At 41.9% G+C, this 10,065-nt stretch overlaps 1 protein-coding gene across 1 annotated transcript in view; it reads left to right on the forward strand.

Annotated features, from left to right (window-relative positions):
• CFAP44 (cilia and flagella associated protein 44) overlaps positions 1–9,411 on the forward strand; it is a gene marked incomplete at both ends in the record, with an annotated part of 48,847 nt that extends 39,436 nt beyond the window's left edge. The window contains 10 exon segments of the mRNA XM_082005566.1: positions 357–552; positions 1,536–1,640; positions 3,123–3,253; positions 4,377–4,493; positions 5,451–5,652; positions 6,372–6,532; positions 7,290–7,424; positions 7,986–8,234; positions 8,491–8,571; positions 9,247–9,411. Coding sequence (XP_081861692.1) covers positions 357–552; positions 1,536–1,640; positions 3,123–3,253; positions 4,377–4,493; positions 5,451–5,652; positions 6,372–6,532; positions 7,290–7,424; positions 7,986–8,234; positions 8,491–8,571; positions 9,247–9,411 — 1,542 coding nt within the window.
• Positions 9,412–10,065: the final 654 nt, after the last annotated feature.

Here is a 10,065-nt window from a genome sequence, read left to right on the forward strand (position 1 = left end):
GCCATAAAGTAAATGGTGGCATCTCTTTGCTTAATTTTAGTACTGATCCAGCAACTAGTGCTAAATTCTGAAAAACAAGAAACTCTTGATGTCAACCTACGATGGTCACTTTTAACTTCCAATAGTTAATCTTTTCATAATCTTAACAGTTGTATTTTAATAGGTACTTCATGATGTGGAATAATTGACAAATAGTATACTTAAATTTAAGAACATACTTCTAGGTTTTGCTTGACTGAAGCATGGGTTTAAAGAGGGAAAAAGAAGTTTTGTATTTCCAGATCTTCACAGATACATCCTATATACACACACATGGGTTGTACCTTTTAACTGAAGTAGGTTTTTTGTTTGTTTAGTCAAAATTGAACAGGTACCTTGCACAAATGGAGGATAGAAAGTGTGAGATTGTACAGCTTCAGGAATGTGAGAAAGCTCTTTATGCCAACTTCCAAGCATCCCTTGGAGAAAACAATGAGTTTTCCCATTTTCTGACCAAGGTTCTGAAGAAGAAAATCAAGTGCATGGAAAAAAAAGAAGTAGGAAGAGAAGCAGGTTGGAGATACTGTTCTTTTTGTTTTATGGATTTGTTACACTTACTTCCATGTGGTCAAGCAAATGTCTCTCAGTCTAGCTGGAGTCCTAGGTACATGCAGCACTGAACTTAGTTCAAAATACCGTAGACTTACCCAGATTTGTTTATATACCGACCCATGTTCTGTGGCAGCCATTTTGAATTATAACAATGGTGTAATTCAGTTTCTAATGTGACTGCATTTGGTGTGATGACAGCTCTTGCAATTTACTTTCTGTAAATCAATATTGAGGACTGATAATTGGTATGAAGAAGAGGCAAAGCTTTAAATAGCTACTTCCTATGCTGTACCAATGGGAGCTATGGATAAATGATTAGTCTGCCACATTCATGACATTCTCCTTTTAATCTGTCCATTGACTAATGAGAGATCATAGACCTAATCTGAAATCACCTATTAGTCACAGGACTAAACATATTATGAAAGGATTTAATTTATCATAGTGACTCGGTTTTAAACTGGTAAGGCTAGGCAGTCTTACTGAGCTAAAATACTTGTGCTCTCTATCTTAGCTTTTGATTTTAAATGGGACACGATTAGCAAAAGGTGCAGACAGCAGTGATGATTTTGTGGCAGTTTTGTGCCTTGCTGTATTTTGCTCAGTTATTAATCTCTGTAGCAGAATAGTAAACCTACAAGGTTTAAATTCCTAGCACATATAAAAAGAGGAAACATTATTGAAGGAAGCCCCAAAAACGTGCCCATGTCTGTGCATTTGGCACTACTAGGTGACCTCTCTTCTTCAGTTTTTGTTTTGTTTTGTTTTTTCTTTCTGTGAAATTATGAAATCAATGCAATAGGCACAAGGTACCTGGATCCACATACTACCAAGGTGATCTTTCATGGATTATTTGGATTGTGTTCACCAGCACCTTACCATAATGCACATCTAATGGGTCTGGGGGTGTTCTGCAAGCCAGCAGTACTGTCCTTTTCTTCCAGATGAAGATGATGAAGAGGAGAATGATGAAGAGTCCAGCTTGGGGATTGATGAAGGAAATTCTGGATCTGAAGATGAAGTCTTTGATGACTCTATTTGCCCAAAGAGTACCTAAGCCATCATTTCCTTGGGTTGACTACTTGTTTAGCTTTAGGGGCAATATTGTGTGTTTAAAAAGAAAACACAGAATTTTTCATTATTCACTACATATTAATGCCATTAAGGGCCAGAATGTGTGTACCCCTCCTCAGTGCAGCATTCCTCCCCAGGAAATCTCAGTGTGAAGATCATTAAACTGCTGGTAGTATAGGGTACCCTAATTAAAAAGTTTGGAAAAATAAAACTTAGCTAAGCACTAAGAATTAATAACTTTGTGTAAAGAACCATTCACCATTTCACAGCTGTTTTCTGGAGAGAAAAGTCTCCTCTCAGGAGTGGAGCTGGAGCAAGGCTGTAACTGCTCTCTGGAAACCTGCTGCCTGGCCTAGCTAGATCCCTGCTCAGGGAAGTTCTGCGGGGACCCTACCGTGGTGTTAAATTAAGCTCTTTGTTACCACCTCGTGGATTTATGCAGCAATTGCCTGTTGCTAGGCTGCTCCCATGAGTATCTGAAGTTAGGAGCTTTACTTTGCAAAAATCCTCTTCCTTCCTTCCTTCCTTCCTTCATTCAACAAAGGCAAGCAACCTCCCCCCCTTGTCTTTTGCATAAGTTTAACTAGTTTAGGGTGTTGTTTTTTAAAAAAAAAAAAAAATCTTTGAGTGATATGTCAATGACCATGTAACAACACTGCTTTATTTTCAGTTAGAACTTACCAACAAATGACCTTATAATATTTTTGTAAATTGGATTTTAACATCATTTTCACAAATTGAATTTTTCATTAACTCCTCATTCATCTCCTTTTTCAATGAAATGTTGGGAAGAAATGAAAAGGCTTTTTACTTATCGAAAAAGTGCAAATTACTAATTTAATGGGGAAATTACATGTTGCATTAGCTTCTTCATATTTGTCTCTTTATGTGTAATTTGCTTTGCCTTTTTTTTATTATGCCCACTGATTTGGGTTGATAATGCTGACTTGATTAATATGACTGTTTTAGAAATTCACAGATCTTCCTCACCATGAAACAAATGAAACGGGTCTTACGAACCACAGCTTTGTTTACAAATAAAGCTATAAATGCTCCCTACAGCATGTTCATCATTTATAGAGGAGGGTGCTATGGATAAACAACTACATGTTCACATAATTGAATACTGTACTGTAACATGTATTAATTACTGGGACTGCATTACTTACAAAAGCTACTTTTGAGCACTTGGCTTTAATGCTTGCAGTCTTACTTCTGGAAGCAAACTGTCTTCACTGAATGTAAAGAAAAACAGATCCATCCAGGACATTCACCCCCTCATGGAGGAACGTGGCCCATGTGGTTTAGGTTTGAGGAAACTTTAGGGAGCCAAGAGAATGGTCTTATTATGGAGGATGCTGGGCAATGTGCACAGTAGGAGAAGCTACTAGCTCAAGCTTGCAATTACAGTACAGTCATAATGAAATGAAACTATTCTTTGACTCTTTCCTTCTCAGACTGCAATGAGGCACTCTTCCAAAACACCATCCTGCTCCGGCAGAAGCGGTTAGACATTGAGAAATCTTTAACAGAGGAGAAGAAAGTTGCTGCTAACCTCAGAAAGAAATATAATGCCTTGGCCGAAAAGGTATTGTAGTGTTTTCTTCTCAGCAAGTGTCAGCTCCATTACAATGGAAATGTTGTGCTAGTGATTTTGGCTAAGATTTAAAAACAAAATTCTAACCTTTGAGAGGCCTCAGTTTGGGTAGAGAGATCTGTGGTAGCACAGAGGCAGGAGGCAATTCAATGTGGGTCACCTGTCCTGAAAAGGGTAAATCAAGGTGGTCTGACCTTAGCTGCTACAGAGCTGGATCCAGGTTTTAGGTCCAGTTCCTTCCCAGCTGTCTGACCATCGTGCAGCAGCAGAAACTGGATTCTCTGGTTCAGGTGCAACACCTGATGTAGCCTGGCCCATCCTCTGTGCATGTATATGGGAATGGAGAGGTTAAACAATCCTTACCCTAGCACAAATGCAGGTTAAAATAAATGCATAAAAAAGCAATTCTTCCATCTATTTCTTTTTGCTCTTTGTCATAATAATCATTGAATAAACTCACTTGGTACAAGTTTTCCTTTTAGCTTTTTTGAGCTCCTGCATTCATCAAGACATTTGATTTATATTAATTCAAAAATATCTTAATTTGAAGGGTTATCCGGGATAGAGAGAGAGTTCTGACAAAATAACATTATGCAAGTCTTGCTTTTATTGTGTCTCAGAAATGTTCCATCAAATATGCTTAACTTACAACATTTTTTGTTTAGTTTTTAAAGGCTTTCCTAAGTGCCAGCTGCCACATAGTCACCCTGGGGTCTGACATTTGAGTCTGAATTGTTTCTTTCTCATGCAGAATCAATAAGCATTTCCAGGCATAACACAATAAAAAATATCTTGCAGGCTCTGTAAATCTAGAAGTGTTTTAGACACTAAACAAAGCAGCTCTCTCTTGATACATACAGGACTTCTCTACTAAGGAGGCATTTATGAGTGTACATGTGTACAGAGATATTCAGGGTAGAATGTTGCTTGAATATGTAGATGAGCCTCATGTTTGCCTGTGAAACTCATCTATCACAGTATGTTTTAAAAAAAAAAAGGCACTTTTTTCTATACTTCTTTTTCTTTGGATTAGGAGCTCTAACACAGAACCTTGCTGCCTTGTGTATTTGAGTACTACAGGTTTTTTGTTTGTCCACAATCTGTCTTTCTGCAGGCAAAAATAGTGGAAACCAGTCTGGACACCGCAAAGAGTGAACTGGAGACCTTTCAGTGGGAAAAGCAGCAGAGACTGAATGAGCTATATGTAGTTGTGCCTTTGAAACTCCATCAGGTAATTTAAGATGTTGTACATCTGCAGGTGCAGAATGGCCTATGTACAGCTAAACAATGGTGTTACTGTTCTTTGGGGCCCTTAGTTCCTGATTCACCATAGTCTCCTGGAAGTGAAGTGACATTAATGGAGCTTCATGCTACTATTTCCTCTAGATGATTTTTTCCCCTTCTCCTATACTGACAGAAAAGAGGTAAGGACAGGCAGGTTGCCTCATTGCTGAAATATGCATAGTCCTCAAGTGTTTTATAGGTTTGGCATGGGATTTTCCTTCAGGTCCATACCTACTGATTCTCCTGGAAAAAAACCACCCCAAAAAAACCAAACCAAATAAATCCCCCAAGCTATTGAAACTAATGGGAGTTTTGCCCAATTCAAGAATGCTGGATTGGATGCAATGCATTCATCTACACAGCTGTTAGCACAGAGATGATACGTAGAAAATGAAGAGGAAAACTCAAGACAATACTGTTATTTCCTCTGGGATGAATCTTGTCCTCAGAGAGAGAAGCTAGGCCTCTGCCTGTTCTGGCTCTGAGGCAAGCTCAGCTCTATTTTGATTTGTTGTATCTCCGTTAAAGGGTTGGTAATAAAGACAGAAGAGTCTGAGGCCTGACTTATTTATGTGAATTATTAATTACAGAGCAAATACCAAATGCAATCCTGCAGCTCCCAGATCATTCAAAAGTACAGCTGACAGGGAGTCCCTTACTCCCCCTTTGTTCCAGGTGCCATGGAAGGGTAGACAGCTTGGTATGCGGGCAGTCATCACAGCTCTAAGTAGTCTTTGAGCTTTGCTGAGTGGTAGTGATTCCCTGGCCCACAACGTGAGAGTTGTGCCCACACTTACTATTACCTTACTCATTAGTTCTGTAATGCTCACACATTTGTTATCCAGAGAGATCACCAGCACCCTTCATAAGTAAAGTTAGCCTTGCTTATGGCTGTTTCTTGTAGGTGGAATACTTGGTTAATGGGGAGATGCCTAGTGACTTCTCCCAGGCTTTGGTATTTACCAACCAGTCCTTAGAGTATCTGCAGAAGAGAATTGTGGACCTGCATAATGAAAAGCTAATGCAAAGAGAGATCTATAAGAAGGCCCAGGAGCAACATAAGCAGCTTGTCCAGGACAAAAAGGAGATGGAGATACAGATTCAACGTGAGTAACAGAGACTCTGAACAACACAGCGTACTAATGCTCATTGTGTACCCCTCACTGGATGGGGACAACTCACCAGATATCTGTCTTTACAGTCTCACTGATGTCATAGCTGGTTACTACAGAAAATAAACCAGAAAGAGCAGATCAAGTGGACTGTTTTGATGAAGTACTGGTAGTTCTCCACCACTGCAGAGTCATTAGGCTGTGTGAAATAGTTAGGGAACTTGGTATAAGGAGAGTTGGCTGAGATGAGACACTGGAAATCAGGACACATGATTGCTATTTCTGGCTGTAAACCAGAACTGCTAGGAAAAAAGTACTTTCCCCAAAGCTATGTAAGTTCCTTTGGCAATTTCCTCCTCTGTGTAACTAGAATTAAAAAGAATGAAACAAGCCCTATTTGAAACACTTACTTTCCCAAGGACCAAACCCAAAGGTCTGTCTAGCACCACCAAACCTGTGGAGGCCCTATGTAGCCTTTGCTGTGGGAGTGGCTTGCTAGGTCTGGCTCAGAGTGCGTCTTAGTGACCATACAGACACGGTCATGGGCAAGGACAGATGGCAACACTAAGTTGTGAGCTCTGTGTGGTTTTGTGTGAATTATTAATTACAGAGCAAATACCAAAGAGCTCAGACAAAAAGCTGGGGATAAGGCAGAAGTTCTTATTAACCTATGAAAGGCAGTGTTACCATTTGTGCTGTGCCCCTTCTGTTAGGACTGGAAGAGAAGTGCAATCATCTGCTGATGAAGAAGTTTGGCCGGCTCGTTGATTTTGAAGCAGTTCAAGCACACTCTGTTAACATATGCATGGAAGAGTTGGAAGTGCAAATAATGGAGAAAGAATACATGCACTCCCAGGAGCTAAAAGAGTGGGAGGTAAAGAGCAGGGAAAGGAGGAAGATATATGTGTTATGATGATCTGTTAAGGCTTCATTTCCCTGGGGCTGAATAGTTATGCTAAAATCTTTTGTGAACATGTTCACGTTTGGGTTTATGTATGATGTCACTTGTCATTAATAGACCATAATGTCCAATTCCCATTTCCCATCATCATTCCTACCTCCGCTCCAGTTGCTAACGCACATCCTATTTTCTCATGGAAGTAGTTGATGGTCTTTCTGTTTTACTTTCCTCAAATGCATCCTTCTGCTTCAGTCCCTATGTGAAGTTCTTCCAGAGAGCTTTCCTTTCGTTTTCAGCTGGCTTCGGCACCTACTGCCTCCTCCCACTGCCTTTGGTGCCCTGGCTCATGCCTGAGACGGTAGCCTGTGCAGTCTGAAAAGTTCCTCTCTCTATCCGGGGCGGCCTAAGGCTCAGCTGCTGTGGTGCAAGCAGGCAACACTCTTACACTGCCCTTACAGAAAGGCGTGTGTGGAAGAACTATGTACCGAATGGCTTTTTCTTTCCCACACTTTTGCCTAACTGCTTTACCTACTGAGGCATTTGCAAATATTAAAAAACAAAAAAAGACAAAGACGGATTGCATTAGAGGCACTGTGGGATCAGGTGGTGTATGCAGGATCAGTCTGTTGTTTACCTCTTCTGTGACACTTCTGTTGTGCCTAGTGCTTCTTTTCCCCACTTCGCGCTTTGTCTCCTTTCTCATCCCAGCTAACCTTTCATATCTTTCTAGAAAAGAATCTTGGACCTGCAGCAGCAGCTAATGAAGCTGACAAAGGAAAACACCAGCAAGCTGCAGCAGCTGAACCGGTTTTGCCTTGAAAAGCGTCAATTTGAAACTAAGCTGGCTTCGCTAAAGAATGATCTGGTACGCCTTTTAGCCACTATATTACATGCAGGTTTGGGACTGTTCAGAAACAGGTAAGGGATCATGTGGCCCTCACCAGCTCTCTGGTCTCACATCCTGCTCCACAGTCAGCAGTTTGGGCTCAAGTTGCCTAGTGGCACTGTCTGAATGGCTGCTCCAAGTCTTGTAGAAAGCGAGATGAATGAGCCGATCTTGAAATAGGCCATACCTTAGCTTCTCTGTAATTTCTTACTTAGCTGCTTTCTAATAGCAAAACAAAATCATCTTATTTCTAATTGAAAAGCATCTTGCAGCAAGTCAAAATTATGCCTTTGTTACATGGAAACAGTCAAAATGAATTAAAGTGTTTTCTTTGCTCTCTATTAGGGAATGAGGCAGCCACCTGTGGCAGTCTGAATCTAAGTTAGTGGTCTCTCACTCCAACTTCCACGTAGTTCTGACTGTGGAGAAGTCATGAAGCTGTCCTGCCTCTTGGAAAGCTTCACTTTCCCACTTGAAATAAATTTCTGCTCTTCATTCTCCCATGTTTTATAGGAGCTATTTTTTTTCCTCTCCTTACAGGGAGTAGAATTTCAGGGCACCCGATCTACTGACATCAAAGAGAAAGCCAGGCTGGAGTCACAGCTCAAGCACATGGCTCGTGACACAGCCCTCCTAAGAGAAGAAATCAATCTTCTAAGCAGAAAAGATGGATGCTTAAGACAACTAGCTCTCCTTAGCAGAAAAGATGGGTGTCTCTTTCCACAACCTTCACCACCACAGGACTCTGAGAGACCAACTGAATCATTCCCTGTTCTTACACCAGAAACGGTAAATAACAATCCAAGTCTCCTTTAAAAAGGGACATGGGTAACTGTGGCAGTAGTCATACCTGGAAGCAAGAAATGAACTGCTTTGGCTACACGGGTTTAGTTGTAAAGGGTTATATTTGTTTCCCCTGTCAAAAGGTGACTGTAGTGACAGATACGGAATAAAAAAGTGCGAATACAAACTAGTAAATGCTGTTATCAGTCGTTGCAGAGATTTGCGCTCTGTGGGTGTGCGTGTGTGTGTGTGTATGTTGAAGGCTGGATATGAGTTTCACACGGGCAAATACAGCTTTGGTACCTGTGTTCTCAAAAATGGTAAAAGAGGTCTGCTGTTAAGGGTGGGTTTTTTTGTTATTTGCTGAAGATTCTAGCAGCAATGGCACCTCTCTGCTACTCGTTAGAATCAAGGGAAGTGCTATGTGTTTGGAGAAAGCAAAGGGACCTTTCTCCTCAGGGCCTACAGTGCTCAGGTGGGTATGGAGCTCATTAAAGCCTTTCCCACTTGGCTCTGCTCTGTAGCAGTGGAAAACTGCACTGCAGTGCAAGACGTGGTATTTACCTGGCAGGAGGAGGGTACAGCAAATGCCAAGTCAGCCTGTAATCCCACTGGCTTGCACCTGCCTGCTCAGAGTGAGAAGGCCAGGCTCTGTATGCTTGCAGGTTTTACTCTTTCTTGCCTCTGGCATTTGGTATGGTAGCAGTGCATGATCATTTACAGCACTTACCCTGCCTTACTGTGAAAACTTCCTTCATCCCCAAAGCAGAGGGGTTGTGTTGCACTGTTCTTCCAGTGCAAGGGTACATGGAGGGGCTTGGGGTGTGTTGCTAATTTTTAATTAAATAGATTGAACAACCTGCAGCTGCTCTTGCTCTTCCTCCCCACTCCCTGTGGGGAGCCTTTTTTGCTCCTCTGCCTGGTGTATGCTCAGCCAGGATCCAGGCAGGCATGAGAACAGCTGCGGGCCCCAGCACAACCCAAGGAACAGTACTTGTGCAGCCTGCCTTTTCCGCAGGTCCCTGTGAAGGTGCTGATCATCCCCTGTTTCCTTAAGGGAAAAAACCAACCACAGCCCTGGATGCTGAAAGCTTTTGAAGCTGAAAAACCACAGGATGGCAGGTTCCTCCCCATCACCAAACTCATGCAGCTGTCCTTGGAGATAAATGATAATTTCCTCTAGCTGTGCTCCTCACTAGAAGTTTTATGTCACTTAACTGGCACAGGTACTGGCTGTCCCTCTTCTCCTGAGCTCAGTATTGAGAAGATTTGTGTGGGTGGCTACATTGCAACTGCAACTGAAGGAAAATGTCACCTTTCCCCCAGTGTCCTGCTTGCTGTATGCCTGCAAGTAAAAAAGAGTAGGTTCATTCTGTGGGAGGGTTTAGTGTATGGCCAGCCACAGAAAAGACTAAAGCCTTTATTTTAGATGTTAAAGCGTGGGTTTGTCTTTACAGATACGCGGCTGCAGATGGCGTGTATGCGAAGGGTTGTTTAAGTTGATTAGGCAGAGTGCATAACTCTAGTCCACTCACAGGAGTGTGTTCCTGGGACAAACCTTCCTGTGGGGGAGAGGAAAAGACCGTTTTGACAGCATTATCTTCCGTGAAGCCCTCACTGCAAGAGGGTGCTAGATCATGGTGGTGGCAGGTCTGTGCCATGTCCTGCAACGTCTCTTGTGCTGCTGTTTCCGTCTTGTGCTCTGATGAACAGCCTGGTGCCATGGATAGCTGCTGCCTTGTTTCTTGGGCCCTCCTCTGACCTTGCTGAGGATGCCTTCTGTCTCCATAGCATTATAAAAGGCACATATACATCTATATACAAGTGTATAAATATA

This window comes from Phaethon aethereus (genome assembly GCF_964289735.1).
Source record: "Phaethon aethereus genome assembly, chromosome: 1".
NCBI lineage: Eukaryota > Metazoa > Chordata > Aves > Phaethontiformes > Phaethontidae > Phaethon > Phaethon aethereus.